General features: G+C 43.5%; 1 protein-coding gene across 1 annotated transcript in view; it reads left to right on the top strand.

The window, feature by feature from the left end:
* The window catches only part of LOC311103839 (nuclear body protein SP140-like protein), a gene marked incomplete at its 5' end in the record, with an annotated part of 50,584 nt that extends 33,365 nt beyond the window's left edge, over positions 1 to 17,219 (top strand). The window contains 9 exons of the mRNA XM_084145478.1: positions 10,033 to 10,081; positions 10,317 to 10,538; positions 11,260 to 11,399; positions 11,594 to 11,662; positions 12,175 to 12,302; positions 12,466 to 12,583; positions 14,362 to 14,436; positions 16,103 to 16,246; positions 16,842 to 17,219. Coding sequence (XP_084001604.1) covers positions 10,033 to 10,081; positions 10,317 to 10,538; positions 11,260 to 11,399; positions 11,594 to 11,662; positions 12,175 to 12,302; positions 12,466 to 12,583; positions 14,362 to 14,436; positions 16,103 to 16,246; positions 16,842 to 16,928 — 1,032 coding nt within the window. The remainder of the gene's footprint in view (positions 1 to 10,032; positions 10,082 to 10,316; positions 10,539 to 11,259; positions 11,400 to 11,593; positions 11,663 to 12,174; positions 12,303 to 12,465; positions 12,584 to 14,361; positions 14,437 to 16,102; positions 16,247 to 16,841) is intronic.
* Positions 17,220 to 18,263: the final 1,044 nt, after the last annotated feature.

The following is an 18,263-nucleotide window of genomic DNA, read 5'->3' as shown; positions in this document are numbered from 1 at the left end:
TGGCTAGGCCACTCCAGGACCTTGAGATACTTCTTACGGAGCCACTCCTTAGTTGCCCTGGCTGTGTGTTTCGGGTCGTTGTCATGCTGGAAGACCCAGTCACGACCCATCTTCAATGCTCTTACTGAGGGAAGGAGATTGTTGGCCAAGATCTCGCGATACATGGTCCCATCCATCCTCCCCTCAATACGGTGCAGTCGTCCTGTCCCCTTTGCAGAAAAGCATCCCCAAAGAATGATGTTTCCACCTCCATGCTTCACGGTCGGGATGGTGTTCTTGGGGTTGTATTCATCCTTCTTCTTCCTCCAAACACGGCGAGTGGAGTTTAGACCAAAAAGCTATATTTTTGTCTCATCAGACCACATGACCTTCTCCCATTCCTCCTCTGGATCATCCAGATGGTCATTGGCAAACTTCAGACGGGCCTGGACATGCGCTGGCTTGAGCAGGGGGACCTTGCGTGTGCTGCAGGATTTTTATCCATGACGGTGTAGTGTGTTACTAATGGTTTTCTTTGAGACTGTGGTTCCAGCTCTCTTCAGGTCATTGACCAGGTCCTGCCGTGTAGTTCTGGGCTGATCCCTCACCTTCCTCATGATCATTGATGCTCCACGAGGTGAGATCTTGCATGGAGCTACAGACCTAGGGTGATTGACCGTCATCTTGAACTTCTTCCATTTTCTAATAATTGCGCCAACAGTTGTTGCCTTCTCACCAAGCTGCTTGTCTATTGTCCTGTAGCCCATCCCAGCCTTGTGCAGGTCTACAATTTTATCCCTGATGTCCTTACACAGCTCTCTTGTCTTGGCCATTGTGGAGAGGTTGGAGTCTGTTTGATTGAGTGTGTGGACAGGTGTCTTTTATACAGGTAACGAGTTCAAACAGGTGCAGTTAATACAGGTAATGAGTGGAGAACAGGAGGGCTTCTTAAAGAAAAACTAACAGGTATGTGACAGCCGGAATTCTTACTGGTTGGTAGGTGATCAAATACTTATGTCATGCAATAAAATGCAAATTAATTACTTAAAAATCATACAATGTGATTTTCTGGATTTTTGTTTTAGATTCCGTCTCTCATAGTTGAAGTGTACCTATGATAAAAATTACAAACCTCTACATGCTTTGTAAGTAGGAAAACCTGCAAAATCGGCAGTGTATCAAATACTTGTTCTCCCCACTGTATACAGGTGTGTGCCTTTCCAAATGATGTCCAATTCATTGAATTTACCACAGGTGGACTCCAATCAAGTTGTAGAAACATCTCAAGGATGATCAATGGAAACAGGATGCACCTGAGCTCAATTTCGAGTCTCATAGCAAAGGGTCTGAATACTTATGTCAATTCTATTTTTATTAAATTTGCAAAAGTTACTAAAAACCTGTTTTCACATTGTCATTATGGGGTATTGTGTGTAGATTGAAGAGGTCTTTTTTAAATTTAATCTATTTTAGAATAAGGCTGTAACATAACAAAATGTGGAAAAGCCAAGGGGTCTAGATATACCTGAAAATACTTTCCGAATGCACTGTATAGACATTTCACAAAAATCAGTGTTACCAACTGAGAACCACAAAATAGCTGTTTGCAAGATATCACTAATTAGCATTTCTCAATGTGTATACATCTAAAATAGCCTCTAAATTATCATATAAAAATATACTGTATTTTGTGAGAAATCTCTCTGAGCTATGCCAGAAAACAGTAAATAATATACGAAATTATAGTGACATTTTCACAGGACTAAACATGGGGATCTTGTTTAAAAATGAAATTAAACACATCATTTCAGATTCAAACTGTCATTAGTACATTGAGAAGACCTATGTGAAGATACATTTTTTATTTAAATGTTAATTCATGAAAACCTTATTTGAAATTGCCCAGATTGTTCCTACATTTACATTTACATTTACGTCATTTAGCAGACGCTCTTATCCAGAGTGACTTACAAATTTGCGCATTCACCTTATAGCCAGTTGGATAACCACTTTACAATATGTATTATTATTATTATTATTATTATTTATTTTTTTATTTTTTGGGGGGTGGGGTAAGGAGGGGGTAGAATGATTAATTTATCCTAACCCAGGTATTCCTTAAAGAGGTGGGGTTTCAAGTGTCTCCGGAAGGTGGTGAGTGACTCCGCTGTCCTGGCGTCGTGAGGGAGCTTGTTCCACCATTGGGGTGCCAGAGCAGCGAACAGTTTTGACTGGGCTGAGCGGGAACTGTGCTTCCGCAGAGGTAGGGGGCCAGCAGGCCAGAGGTGGATGAACGCAATGCCCTCGTTTGGGTGTAGGGACTGATCAGAGCCTGAAGGTACGGAGGTGCCGTTCCCCTCACAGCTCCGTAGGCAAGCACCATGGTCTTGTAGCAGATGCGAGCTTCAACTGGAAGCCAGTGGAGTGTGCGGAGGAGCGGGGTGACGTGAGAGAACTTGGGAAGGTTGAACACCAGACGGGCTGCAGCATTCTGGATGAGTTGTAGGGGTTTAATGGCACAGGCAGAGAGCCCAGCCAACAGCGAGTTGCAGTAATCCAGACGGGAGATGACAAGTGCCTGGATTAGGACCTGTGCCGCTTCCTGTGTAAGGCAGGGTCGTACTCTCCGAATGTTGTAGAGCATGAACCTACAGGATCGGGTCACCGCCTTAATGTTAGCGGAGAACGACAGGGTGTTGTCCAGGGTCACGCCAAGGCTCTTCGCACTATGGGAGGAGGACACAACAGAGTTGTCAACCGTGATGGTGAGATCATGGAACGGGCAGTCCTTCCCCGGGAGGAAGAGCCGCTCCGTCTTGCCGAGGTTCAGCTTGAGGTGGTGATCCGTCATCCACACTGATATGTCTGCCAGACATGCAGAGATGCGATTCGCCACCTGGTTATCAGAAGGGGGAAAGGAGAAGATTAGTTGTGTGTCATCTGCGTAGCAATGATAGGAGAGGCCATGTGAGGATATGACAGAGCCAAGTGACTTGATGTATAGCGAGAATAGGAGAGGGCCTAGAACTGAGCCCTGGGGGACACCAGTGGTGAGAGCACGTGGTGCGGAGACAGATTCTCGCCACGCCACTTGGAAGGAGCGACCGGTCAGGTAGGACGCAATCCAAGAGTGAGCCGCGCCGGAGATGCCCAGCTCGGAGAGGGTGGAGAGGAGGATCTGATGGTTCACAGTATCAAAGGCAGCAGACAGGTCTAGAAGGACAAGAGCAGAGGAGAGAGAGTTAGCTTTAGCAGTGGGGAGAGCCTCCGTGACACAGAGAAGAGCAGTCTCAGTTGAATGACCAGTCTTGAAACCTGACTGGTTTGGATCAAGAAGGTCATTCTGAGAGAGATAGCAAGAGAGTTGGCTAAAGACGGCACGCTCAAGAGTTTTGGAGAGAAAAGAAAGAAGGGATACTGGTCTGTAGTTGTTGACATCAGAGGGATTGAGTGTTGGTTTTTTGAGAAGGGGTGCAACTCTCGCTCTCTTGAAGACGGAAGGGACATAGCCAGCGGTCAAGGATGAGTTGATGAGCGAGGTGAGGTAAGGGAGAAGGTTACCGGAGATGGTCTGGAGAAGAGAGGAGGGGATAGAGTCAAGCGGGCAGGTTGTTGGGCGGCCGGCCGTTACAAGTCGCAAGATTTTATCTGGAGAGAGAGGGGAGAAAGAAGTCAAAGCATAGGGTAGGGCAGTGTGAGCAGGACCAGCAGTGTCATTTGACTTAACAAACGAGGATCGGATGTCGTCAACCTTCTTTTCAAAATGGTTGACGAAGTCATCCACAGAGAGGGAGGAGGGGGGAGGGGGAGGAGGATTCAGCAGGGAGAAGAAGGTGGCAAAGAGCTTCCTAGGGTTAGAGGCAGATGCTTGGAATTTAGAGTGGTAGAAAGTGGCTTTAGCAGCAGAAACAGAGGAAGAAAATGTAGAGAGGAGGGAGTGAAAAGATGCCAGGTCCGCAGGGAGACTAGTTTTCCTCCATTTCCGCTCGGCTGCCCGGAGCCCTGTTCTGTGAGCTCGCAATGAGTCATCAAGCCACGGAGCAGGAGGGGAGGACCGAGCCGGCCGGGAGGATAGGGGACATAGAGAGTCAAAGGATGCAGAAAGGGAGGAGAGGAGGGTTGAGGAGGCAGAATCAGGAGATTGGAGGGAGAAGGATTGAGCAGAGGGAAGAGATGATAGGATGGAAGAGGAGAGAGTAGCGGGAGAGAGAGAGCGAAGGTTGCGACGGCGCATTACCATCTGAGTAGGGGCAGAGTGAGTAGTGTTGGAGGAGAGCGAGAGAGAAAAGGATACAAAGTAGTGGTCGGAGACATGGAGGGGAGTTGCAGTGAGATTAGTAGAAGAACAGCATCTAGTAAAGATGAGGTCAAGCGTATTGCCTGCCTTGTGAGTAGGGGGGGACGGTGAGAGGGTGAGGTCAAAAGAGGAGAGGAGTGGAAAGAAGGAGGCAGAGAGAAATTAGTCAAAGGTAGACGTAGGGAGGTTGAAGTCACCCAGAACTGTGAGGGGTAAGCCATCCTCAGGAAAGGAACTTATCAAGGCGTCAAGCTCATTGATGAACTCTCCAAGGGAACCTGGAGGGCGATAAATGACAAGGATGTTAAGCTTGAATCGGCTAGTGACTGTGACAGCATGGAATTCAAATGAGGAGATAGACAGATGGGTCAGGGGAAAAAGAGAGAATGTCCACTTGGGAGAGATGAGGATTCCTGTGCCACCACCCCGCTGACCAGATGCTCTCGGGTTATGCGAGAACACATGGTCAGACGAGGAGAGAGCAGTAGGAGTAGCAGTGTTTTCAGTGGTAATCCATGTTTCCGTCAGCGCCAAGAAGTCGAGGGACTGGAGGGTAGCATAGGCTGAGATCAACTTTGCCTTGTTGGCAGCAGAACGGCGGTTCCAGAGGCTGCCTGAGACCTGGAACTCCACGTGGGTGGTGCGTGCAGGGACCACCAGGTTAGAGAGGCAGCAGCCACGCGGTGTGAGGCGTTTGTATAGCCTGTGCGGAGAGGAGAGAACAGGGATAGACAGAGGCATAGTTGACAGGCTACAGAAAATGGCTACAATAATGCAAAGGAGATCGGAATGAAATGAACTAAACATCTGGGAAAGGAGAGAGCGGGGCCTCCCTCATTTACGTTTCACTTAAACACCCAAATATAACTCTCCCAACTTCCACCTCAGAAACTATAATTGTTGTAAACTACAGCGGTTCAATGTTTTCTAGGAATAGACTAACTTAGTTTATTCAGCTAGCTAACTTGGTACAGTATTCTTCCGTGAAAATCGTCCAGGGCACCTAGTCATATGACGCCACAGCCAACTAGCATGCCGGACTCTAACAACACGGTTTAGCACCAATACTCGGCCACAACAAACCACCAGTGTGTCAACACGCCAAGCAGATCATTCGTGTCCGTGTCTAACGTTGTGAGTTAGTCCCGACAGCTTGAGCGAGTCCGTCGTCAACTTATTCAGCCAGTTAGTTAGCTAGAATAGTTAGCATACTAGCTAGCCATTGCTTTCAGACAAAGAAGAAACCCCTCCTCCCACGTCACGAACACACAGAGAGAGCCAAGCTAACGTTAACTAGTCACCCATGTCCTGAAATCCCTTGAACGACTCTGGCTACCAGTATGTAAAAACAAAACACAAATGTAGGTTATAACTTACCCCTAGCAGCTACTGTTAGCTAGCCAAGCGCAAAGCTACGATACTGTCGGGTGAGGTTGTGTCTTTTCTGTCATCCTGTGAACCCTGTTCATTGCTCCTCGCAGCTATATTAATAACTTTGTAATTACTGAATAGAAAAATCTATTCTCATTCACTGCCAGAAGGTCCCCACAAATTAATACAACGGTAACACTGGGCATAGGTAGGTGTGGATCCATTGAATGTGCAGAGAAGATTTGGGACCATTGAACGTGCAGAAAAAGTGCTACATGATCATGGCATCCTACATTTGTTTTTAACTAACTACCTTTCCATCCACAGTTTTTATGCGAGTAAAAAAGTCATACCGTATTTTAAAAAATCACAACAGCTTTGATGGAAACAGGACATTTCGGTACAATTTTAGAAATGCAGATAATTTGTTCGTTCGACATTGTGGGATCAGTTTGTGTTGGTAAAATTTATTATGTGAGAAATGGCGGTGGAAACGCCTTTATGCAAAAATATTATGGTGTGTTGTCCTCCCACTTCAATTTGGGAAAGCATGCAATTTATTAGACTACAGATGAAATAACTTATGATGAACTTCACAGGGTGGTGAAAGTACACAGTGATCTTGATGCTCCTTTTCAATAAATATTGAGGGTCTGATTCTGGTGACATAATAATTGATGCTTGACTGCCATTTGACAAAAAATACAAATATTCTCTTATCCATAATCCATAATAATCTCATCCATCTCATCCAATCTCATTTTATCCATAATAATCTCATCATGTAAACCAGGGGTGTCAAACTCATTTTAGCTCAGGGGCCACATGGAGGAAAATCTATTCCCAAGTGGGCCGGACCAGAAAAATCATGGTATATATAACTTAAAAACAACAACTTCAGATTGTTTTCTTTGTTTTAATACGATCAACATACAACATAAAGCTGGAGCCTGAGGACAGTGTGTCCAAAATAGTACAAGCACAACATCACTATTAATCATAAAACACGTCAAGTTTATTTGAAAATTCTAAAGAAAAAGAACACACAAACACACAATGCCTCAGTGATTAACAGAACTGTTTCACAGATCACAGAACTATATCAGGGTGTCATTTCTCAGGCAGAAATGTAGATAAAAATAATGAAATCCTGTTCCCCAAACAAGTGCAAGAACCACAGAGTCAAGAATAGGTTAAATATACAAATAAAATAAAATCAATTAAAAACAATAGCACATCAACATAAAAACATATAAACATAAAGCTGGAGCCTGAGGACAGTGTCCAAAAGCACAACATCACTATTAATCATAAAACACCTCAAGTTATTTGAAAGTTCTGAGGACAAAGAACACACAAACACACAATGCCTCAGTGATTAACAGAACTGTTTCACAGATCACAGAACTATATCAGGGTGTCATTTCTCAGGCAGAAATGTAGATAAAAATAATGAAATCCTGTTCCCCAAACAAGTGCAAGAACCACAGAGTCAAGAATAGGTTAAATATACAAATAAAATAAAATCAATTAAAAACAATAGCACATCAACATAAAAACATATAAACATAAATCTGAAAGCGTTGCTCAAACTCCCGTAACAGTCCCGTTATTTTATCTTTGAACCGCTTCATGTCTGCCACATGTTGGGTCGCGCACACATTTTTCAGACAGGGGAAGTGAGCTGCATCACCACCGGCAAGTTGCGTCTCCCACAATGACAGCTTCAACTTGAAAGAACGTATGCTGTCATAATACTGCGTGACAACTTTGTTGCGCCTTTGCAGCTGTTTGTTCAAGTTATTCAGGTGCTCTGTAACATCCACCATAAATGCAAGGTCCTGCATCCATTCTGCGGAATGAAATTCTAACACTGGTTTGCCCTTTTCTTCCATGAACTGTTCAATTTCTTCTCGTAAATCAAAGACGCCTCAGCACAGCACCTCGGCTTAACCATCTTACCTCAGTGTGGTATGGCAGGCCATAGATGTGGTCTTTCTCTCTGAGAAGGCTGTCAAACTGATGGTGATTCAGGCTTCTGGATCGGATGAAATTAACAGTTTGGATGACCACCTTCATGACGTTATCCATCTTTAATGACTTGCAACACAAAGCCTCCTGGTGCAAAATACAGTGAAAAGTCAAAAAATCACGTCCTCCATTTGCAGATTGCACTTTTTCTCTGAACTTTGTCACAACGCCTGCTTTTTTCCCGATCATTGAGGGCGCACCATCTGTAGCCAGGCTGACAGCGCGGGACCAGTCCACTCAGACCCTGTCCAGCGCGCCGACGAGTGCGGTAAAAATATCAGCTGCTGTCGTTGTATCTATCATCGGCACCAACTCCACGAACTCCTCGGTGACGGTCAATGTGTCATCAACTCCGCGGATGAAAATGGCCAGTTGTGCAACATCTGTAATGTCCGTGCTTTCATCAATTGCAACCGAAAAAGCAATAAATGACTTTACTTTTTGCTTCAACTGGCTGTCCATATCCACTGAAAGATCGGAAATCCTGTCTGCAACTGTGTTTCTTGTCAGGCTGATATTTGCAAAAGCCTGCCGCTTTTCAGGGCACACAATCTCCGCTGCCTTCATCATGCATGTTTTTACAAATTCACCCTCACTAAATGGTTTTGAAGCCACTGCGATTTCATTAGCAATGAGGTAGCTAGTTTTCACTGCAGCGTCACTGATGTCTCGGCTGTGAGTAAACACAGACTGCTGTTTCTTCAGACCCGCCAACAGTTCATTCACCTTCTCTCATCTCCGCTGTCCTTGAAAGTTGTCATATTTGTCGGCATGAAGACTCACATAGTGGCGACGAAGGTTATATTCTTTCAGCACTGCAACATGCTCTGAACACACCAAACATACAGCTTTCCCATTCAATTCCGTGAATAAATAGGATGACCATTTTTCTTGGAACACTCTGCACTCTGCGTCCACTTTTCTCTTTTTTGACAGAGACATATTGGGGCAATGAGGGTGCCAAAGCACATAATGTTAAATGTAGAAGCCGTAATAAATATCGCGGGCAAAACAAAGTAGCTCATTGGCTGCACGTGCTTGACCTACATTTACATTTACATTTTAGTCATTTAGCAGACGCTCTTATCCAGAGCGACTTACAGTTAGTGAGTGCATACATTATTTTTTAAAATGTTTTATTTTTTTTCATACTGCCCCCCCGTGGGAAACAAACCCACAACCCTGCAAGCCATTCCCTCCCCTACCCTGGACGACGCTGGGCCAATTGTGCGCCGCCCCATGGGTCTCCCGGTCACGGCCGGCTACGACAGAGCCTGGATTCGAACCAGGATCTCTAGTGGCACAGCTAGCACTGCGATGCAGTGCCTTAGACCACTGCGCCACTCGGGAGACACCTACTTGCTCTGCCCCGGTATAAACAGTTTGCTTGCTTAACACAATTGCTATTGCGCCATCCAGTGGACGCAATTGGAACAGCAGTTTATTTTATTGAAAAATTGCAGCGCATTTTTATACTTTACAAATTTTAATTTTTTTATTTTTTTCATTTTTTTTTCAAAATCATCTCGCGGGCCGGATTAAATCCGTTTGCGGGCCTGATCCGGCCCGCGGGCCGGACGTTTGACACCCCTGATGTAGACTATCCTACCCACACTGTATCTGCTAGCTGTTGGCTAGAGCACATGTGCCAAGACCAGAGTAGGCACATTTTCTAATTAACGCCACAGTTTTAATGAAAAAAATATCAGTTGAGTTGAAAATGAGAAGGAAACACATTGACCTTTAGATTTTTATTGGGACATGAAAATATTTAGTGTGCACTATGTAATCACGCATTGATTTTTATCCACAACAAGTCAGTTTGGTGGAAACACTACTGGTGGGAAAATTTGCATATTTTCTTTATGCGGATTTTAGAATATTCGCATGACAAACTGTCGCAATTGGATGGAAACATAGCAACTGATAGTAATAAATTAGTTATAATGCAATATGTAAACTTGACAAAAGCTGTTTTACTATGGACAAACAATATTTCTTGGCATGATCATACTTTGACCAATGGTATGTTTTATTGTACAGTACCAGTCCAAAGTTTGGACACACCTACTCATTCAAGGGTTTTTCTTTATTTTAACTATTTTCTACATTGTAGAATAATAGTGAAGATATCAAAACTATGAAATAACACATATGGAATCATGTAGTAACCAAAAAAGTGTTAAACAAATTTTATATTTTAGATTCTTCAAAGAAGCCAACCTTTGCCTTGATGACAGCTTTGCACACTCTTGGCATTCTCTCAACCTTGACTGGTACTGTACATGTTCTTACCAAAGTAAATAAACTGTCTATTTAGTGTAAAACTGATCTGTCCCTTTTGTCCTATCTAGGCCAAGAGAGCACCGTTCCCCTCCAACCAATCAGCGAACTCAATCACAGGTATGTACACCAATCCGAACTCAATAGAATCTTTCTGAATCCTCCAGACATGACTCTCTCAGGGGATGGTGTTGTCTCTCTAACTATCAATTGTAAAGATAAAGAAACTGTGTTTTTGTTCTTATAAGGTTTCATGAATAACACAAGCCTGACTCTTCAAACTCATCCATTGATATAGTAAACCATCTTTCCCTGAACCTCTTTGTTAATTTTTCAAACTTTACTTCAGTGTCAGACTCAAAACCTGAGGAAGATGACGATGATGATGATGAGAAGTTTGAGGATGAAGAAGAGGAAGCTGAGCAGGAAAGGCAGAAGATGCAGATAGGAGAGCAGGCAAACACGGCTGAAGGAGAGAGCAGTACAGGAGGCAGCCATGGTGTTGTGAAAAAGTCTGTCTTCAAAGTCACCTGTGGGGCCATCAATGGAATGCTACATAAGGATCGGTTTGCATCAGGTACATATATGATTTTCAAGGTGTAATAAACAAAGCCCTATGTAGTAGCTACATAATTGTGATACTCCATACCCATAACAGATTGGTTAATGGAAAGTCTCTCAAGGAATCTTTCAGCTAAGCTATTCTTGGCGATACATTCTTTGTTCTCGATTCGGTAAAAAGTGTATCTTATAAATGTCAGTGTCCAGTTGCAGGTGGTTCTCCAAAACCAGAGAATATTCAGAAAGATATTAAATCCACGTTTTGTATCGAGTTATAAATAAGTCTTGCATGTGTGTAGATCTTTGTTTTGGTCACACTGTTTGAAGCACTGACGTCTACTTCTACACGTGGTCACATAGAAACGACTAGTCCCTGCAAAGATGTTGGGAAATACAAGATTTCTGGCAGCTAAAATTGCGAGGGAACTCCTCCCTCTGCGCAAAACCTGGATTTAATATCTTTCTGAATATAATCTGTTTTTTGGAGAACCACCTGCAACTGAACACAGACATTTATAAGATACACTTTTTACCGACTCGAGAACAAAGCAAGTATTGGCAAGAACAGATTAGTTGAAACATTTCTTGCAGGGCTTTCCATTACCCAATCTGTAACATATCCCGTTAACAATTTTGTAGCTAAGACCTATGTAACTCCGGTCCAAATTAGTACACTATTAAGGTATGAATAGGGTATGAAGTGAGATTTGACTTGTTTCCGTGTCTCTATGGCTCAGGGTTGTGTGGGAAGAGTATCCGTACAAAGAAGCGCTGGGTGACACCAGTGGAGTTTGTGAGGGAGGAGTCAGCCCTGCCAGATCCCTCCTGGAAGAAAGTCATCCAGTGGGACGGGAAACCACTCAGCGTCCTCATCAAGGTACGCAGAGTGAGAGAACAGAGAGAGAGAGAGAGAAAGAGAGAGAGAGAAAAAAAACAGAGAGAGAGAGAGCAAAAACAGAGAGAGAAAGAGAGAACAGAGCGAGAGAGATGTGTTTTGTTCTTACCAAACAACTGTAGTAGAACCGTTGTCGATTGATTAATGGTCAATGTTTGTTTGCCTCTCCCTTTCAGAGTGGGGTTTTGGGAATCCACTCCGTCCAGTGTCCATGCAAGCTGTGCAGCACCACGACCAAAGACGTGGTAAGTTCCCCCCTCGACCCTCAAGCAATACGATGGAACCCACTCTCAATCAATCACCTCATTTAAACAGATGTTTCAGTAGTAATTATGATTTCCAGGATGTTTCTTAACATCACTGTATCGGGTATTATTGTTAACCATTTCCTTCACACCTTCCTCTCTTCTATAAAATCTTCTTCAAAACTGAAAAACGTATCTCAGTACAGTAAAATAAATCATGATTCTCTATCTTTTGCACCAATTGACATATTCCGCAGGTCTTGTTCCTGCCATCAAAATAATATCATCAGCATTTCATCATCATATCTTAATCCAATATTTAACTGTTTAATTTATTTTGCCAAAGCATTAATAAACATAGCAAACAGAATCGGTGATAAGGCGTCTTCTTGTTTTACACCGGAGGGGGTGGGAAACAAATCTGTACAATATTCGTTAACACACAAACAGGCAGTTGGTGCTTTATTGTTAACCAATTCCTTCTCACCTTTCTCTCTTCTCTGTCTTGGCAGCACGATCAGGACAATGATGACGACTGCTTCATCTGTAGAAGCCAGGGCAGCTTGATATGCTGTGATAAGTGTCCTCTCTCTTTCCATCAGAGATGTCACCTTCCTAATGTGGATGACGCTATGCTGGGGTGAGAAGAGTTGAGGTCTGTTTGTTCTGTGTGGGGACACTCAACTGTCAGCTTATTAGTGCACTATTGTAATGTTTATTTGTGTTTGTGTGTGCGTGCATACGTATGTTCGGGTGTGCATACATGCGTGCATGCTTTGTGTGTATGTGGTGTATCAACACAGGGATAATATTCAGTGGATGTGTACATTCTGTGTACTGAGGGACAGTCAGTCGTGGCATTACCCCAAACAAAGGACCTACCAGGAAGCCTTGACCTGCCAAATCTCTGACCACCAACTGGTGAGAATCAAGCAATCATATACAGTGAGGGAAAAAAGTATTTGATCCCCTGCTGATTTTGTATGTTTGCCCACTGACAAAGAAATGATCAGTCTATAATTTTAATGATAGGTTTATTTGAACAGTGAGAGACAGAATAACAACAAAAAAATCCAGAAAAACGCATCTCAAAAATGTTATAAATTGACTTGCATTTTAATTATGGAAATAAGTATTTGACCCCCTCTCAATCAGAAAGATTTCTGGCTCCCAGGTGTGTTTTATACAGGTAACGAGCTGAGATTAGGAGCACACTCTTAAAGGGAGTGCTCCTAATCTCAGTTTGTTACCTGTATAAAGGACACCTGTCCACAGAAGCAATCAATCAATCAAATTCCAAACTCTCCACCATGGCCAAGACCAAAGAGCTCTCCAAGGATGTCAGGGACAAGATTGTAGACCTACACAAGGCTGGAATGGGCTACAAGACCATCGCCAAGCAGCTTGGTGAGAAGGTGACAACAGTTGGTGCGATTATTCGCTAATGGAAGAAACACAAAATAACTGTCAATCTACCTCGGCCTGGGGCTCCATGCAAGATCTCACCTCGTGGAGTTGCAATGATCATGAGAATGGTGAGGAATCAGCCCAGAACTACACGGGAGGATCTTGTCAATGATCTCAAGGCAGCTGGGACCATAGTCACCAAGAAAACAATTGGTAACACACTATGCCGTGAAGGACTAAAATCCTGCAGCGCCCGCAAGGTCCTCCTGCTCAAGAAAGCACATATACAGGGCCGTCTGAAGTTTGCCAATGAACATCTGAATGATTCAGAGGAGAACTGGGTGAAAGTGTTGTGGTCAGATGAGACCAAAATTGAGCTCTTTGGCATCAACTCAACTCGCCGTGTTTGGAGGAGGAGGAATGCTGCCTATGACCCCAAGAACACCATCCCCACTGTCAAACATGGAGGTGGAAACATTATGCTTTCGGGGTGTTTTTCTGCCAAGGAGACAGGACAACTTCACCGCATCAAAGGGACGATGGACGGGGCCATGTACCGTCAAATCTTGGGTGAGAACCTCCTTCCCTCAGCCAGGGCATTGAAAATGGGTCGTGGATGGGTATTCCAGCATGACAATGACCCAAAACACACGGCCAAGGCAACAAAGGAGTGGCTCAAGAAGAAGCACATTATGGTCCTGGAGTGGCCTAGCCAGTCTCCAGACCTTAATCCCATAGAAAATCTGTGGAGGGAGCTGAAGGTTCGAGTTGCCAAACGTCAGCCTCGAAACCTTAATGACTTGGAGAAGATCTGCAAAGAGGAGTGGAACAAAATCCCTCCTGAGATGTGTGCAAACCTGGTGGCCAACTACAAGAAACGTCTGACCTCTGTGATTGCCAACAAGGGTTTTGCCACCAAGTACTAAGTCATGTTTTGCAGAGGGGTCAAATACTTATTTCCCTCATTAAAATGCAAATCAATTTATAACATTTTTGACATGCGTTTTTCTGGATTTTTGTTGTTGTTATTCTGTCAATCACTGTTCAAATAAACCTACCATTAAAATTATAGACTGATCATGTCTTTGTCAGTGAACAAACGTACAAAATCAGCAGGGGATCAAATACTTTTTTCCCTCACTGTATCAGTTAATCAATCAATCATGAGTGTCACAATATCCGTGACATGAAATAATACATTCTGAATGAATTATGTTTGAACTGTGTATCTAAGTAGTCTTGAGTAGTATATGACACATACAGGTGTAATATGTGTATGTTTACTCTGACAGGAATGCCACTACCTCCTGCTGTATCTGTACCACGAGGACAAGGACAGCATCTTTGTGAAAGATCCTTGCATCAATGTAAGTTTGCTTGGTTCTCTCTCGCTCTCTGTGTCTGTGTCTGTGTATGTGTGTGTCAAAGTTCACACAAACTCAGCAAAAAAAGAAACGTCCCTTTTTCAGGATCCTGTCTTTCAAAGATAATTTGTAAAAATCCAAAACACATTGTAAAGGGTTTAAACACTGTTTCCCATGCTTGTTCAATGAACCATAAACAATTAATGAACATGCACCTGTGGAACGGTCGTTAAGACACTAACAGCTTACAGACGGTAGGCAATTAAGGTCACAGTTATGAAAACTTAGGACACTAAAGAGGCCTTTCTACTGAATCTGAAAAACACCAAAAGAAAGATGCCCAGGGTCCCTGCTCATCTGCGTGAACGTGCTTTAGGCATGCTGCAAGGAGGCATGAGGACTGTGGCCAGGGCAATAAATTGCAATGTCCGTACTGTGAGACGCCACAGCTGATCGTCCTCGCAGTGGCAGACCACGTGTAACAACACCTGCACAGGATCGGTACATCCGAACATCACACCTGCGGGACAGGTACAGGATGGCAACATCAACTGCCAGAGTTACACCAGGAACGCACAATCCCTCAATAGGCTGAGAGAGGCTGTACTGAGGGCTTGTAGGCCTGTTGTCAGTCAGGTCCTCACCAGACATCACCGGCAACAACGTCGCCTATGGGCACAAATCCACCATCGCTGGACCAGACAGGACTGGCAAAAAGTGCTCTTCACTGACGAGTCGCGGTTTTGTCTCACCAGGGGTGATGGTCAGATTCGCGTTTATCGTCGAAGGAATGAGCGTTACACCGAGGCCTGCACTCTGGAGCGGGATGGTCTGGGGTGGGATGTCACAGCATCATCGGACTGAGCTTGTTGTCATTGCAGGCAATCTCAACGTTGTGCTTTACAGGGAAGACATCCTCCTCCCTCATGTGGTACCCTTCCTGCAGGCTCATCCTGACATGACCCTCCAGCATGACAATGCCACCAGCCATACTGCTCGTTCTGTGGGTGATTTCCTGCAAGACAGGAATGTCATTGTTCTGCCATGGCCAGCGAAGAGCCTGGATCTGAATCCGTTTGAGCACATCTGGGACCTGTTGGATCAGAGGGTGAGGGCTAGGGCCATTCCCCTCAGAAATGTCCAGGAACTTGCAGGTGCCTTGGTGGAAGAGTGGGGTAACATCTCACAGCAAGAACTGGCAAATCTGGTGCAGTCCATGAGGAGGAGATGCACTGCAGTACTTAATGCAGCTGGTGGCCACACCAGATACTGACCGTTAATTTTGATTTTGACCCCCCCTTTGTTCAGGGACATTATTCCATTTCTGTTAGTCACATGTCTGTGGAACTTGTTCAGTTTATGTCTCAGTTGTTGAATCTTGTTATGTTCATACAAATATTGACACGTTAAGTTTGCTGAAAATAAACGCAGTTGACAGTGAAAGGACGTTTCCATCTGTGTGTTTCGCAGATGAGGACCACATCTTTGTGAAAGATCCTTGCATCAACGTATGTTTTGTTTGGTTCTGTGTATGTGAATGCGTGCGTCTGTGCGTGCGTGTTTGCTTGTGTATGTTTTTAGTGTCTGAGTTTGTATGTTTGTGTCAACATTAACTTATATTGCTGTCTGTATATCACTGTCTGGATATATCACTGCCTTTCAATGCCAGGTGAGAAACTACACCAGTATGATAAAGACTCCGATGTGGCTGGACAGGGTTGTGGAGAAGCTGCAGGAGAATCTCTACCAGTCAGTGCAACACTTTGAGTCTGATGTGTTGCTTATCTTCACCAACTGTGCCACGTTCAACAGGGTAAGACTGCACTACTGCAGTATCCAATGTGAAGACTCAGGGCTAAAATCTGATACAAATTCTGAAGGAAATCTTGGAATTATGCTCATCAACTTTACTTGAAAATGTACTTTTGTTTAATCCATAACAAAGCTGCATTAGGCTAAATGAGTTGGGTTAATTGCATTTCTAGCTTGTTTATTATGTTTTCTATTAAAGTGGCAATATGTCACTTTTTGGGGACCTGACCAAATTCACATAGAAATGTGAGTTATAGATCTATAATTCTACTTGAAAGCAAGTCTAAGAAGCGGTATATCTGTTCTATGTGTGCTATTTCTATGCTTCCCACTCTTTAAGTTTTGTTTTTGCGTCTTTTACTTTCAGTTTTGTACACCAGCTTCAAACAGCTGAAAATACAATATTTTTGGTTATGGAAAATATATTTCACAGCGGTTTAGATGGTATAATGATTCTCTACACTATACTAGCTTATTTTGTCACATAAACTGAAATTAGGCAAACTATTAGAGTTTTAGCAACCAGGAAATGGCAGAGCAACTTCTGCATAGTGCAACTTTAATACAATTGTGTCTGTGTCTTTTTCTCCCTGAAGGACAATGCAGAGTTCCGTGGGATGGGCGAAAGATTGAAGAATCTATTTGAGAGAGAGTTCAAGAGTACATTCAGCATCCAACTGTAGCATCCAACTGCATCTAACATCCAGTAGAGCCTTCATCATGAAGTCTGCACCATTATTTTACTATGAAACAAGAGGGAATATACAAGATGCCTTGAGAGATATACTACAAATCAAGATCAAGTAGTTATTTAGCCAGCTAACTTTGATAAGCAACCAGAAATAACTACAGAATTTCTGGTTCATTAAGAAAGATAAACTTATATACATGTATGCATTTTTGGTTGTTAAGTCAATTACACCACACCCATTTCAAGCTTTAAAGTGCGACTGAATCGAACAACCAACCTCTCTTTGAAAATGGCATACAGTGAGGGAAAAAAGTATTTGATCCCCTGCTGATTTTGTAAGTTTGCCCACTGACAAAGACATGATCAGTCTATAATTTTAATGGTAGCTTTATTTGAACAGTGAGAGACAGAATAACAACAAAAAAATCCAGAAAAACGCATGTCAAAAATGTTATAAATTGATTTGCATTTTAATGAGGGAAATAAGTATTTGACCCCTCTGCAAAACATGACTTAGTACTTGGTGGCAAAACCCTTGTTGGCAATCACAGAGGTCAGACGTTTCTTGTAGTTGGCCACCAGGTTTGCACACATCTCACCCAGTTCTCCTCTGAATCATTCAGATGTTCATTGGCAAACTTCAGACGGACCTGTATATGTGCTTTCTTGAGCAGGGGGACCTTGCGGGCGCTGCAGGATTTCAGTCCTTCACGGCGTAGTGTGTTACCAATTGTTTTCTTGGTGACTATGGTCCCAGCTGCCTTGAGATCATTGACAAGATCCTCCCGTGTAGATCTGGGCTGATTACTCACCGTTCTCATGATCATTGCAACTCCACGAGGTGCGAACTTGCATGGAGCCCCAGGTCGAGGGAGATTGACAGTTATTTTGTGTTTCTTCCATTTCGAATAATCGCACCAACTGTTGTCACCTTCTCACCAAGCTGCTTGGCGATGGTCTTGTTGCCCATTCCAGCCTTGTGTAGGTCTACAATCATGTCCCTGACATCCTTGGCGAGCTCTTTGGTCTTGGCCATGGTGGAGAGTTTGGAATCTGATTGATTGATTGATTCTGTGGACAGGTGTCCTTTATACAGGTAACAAGCTGAGATTAGGAGCACTCCCTTTAAGAGTGTGCTCCTAATCTCAGCTCGTTACCTGTATAAAAGACACCTGGGAGCCAGAAATCTTTCTGATTGAGAGGGAGTCAAATACTTATTTCCCTCATTAAAATGCAAATCAATTTATAACATTTTTGACAAGCGTTTTTCAGGATTTTTGTTGTTGTTATTCTGTCTCTCACTGTTCAAATAAACCTACCATTACAA

The sequence above is a fragment of the Coregonus lavaretus genome (assembly GCF_964263955.1).
Source record: "Coregonus lavaretus genome assembly, chromosome: 28".
Classification (NCBI taxonomy): domain Eukaryota; kingdom Metazoa; phylum Chordata; class Actinopteri; order Salmoniformes; family Salmonidae; genus Coregonus; species Coregonus lavaretus.
The sequence above is the reverse complement of the archived record's forward strand: the minus strand, read 5'-3'. Positions and strand labels throughout refer to the sequence as shown.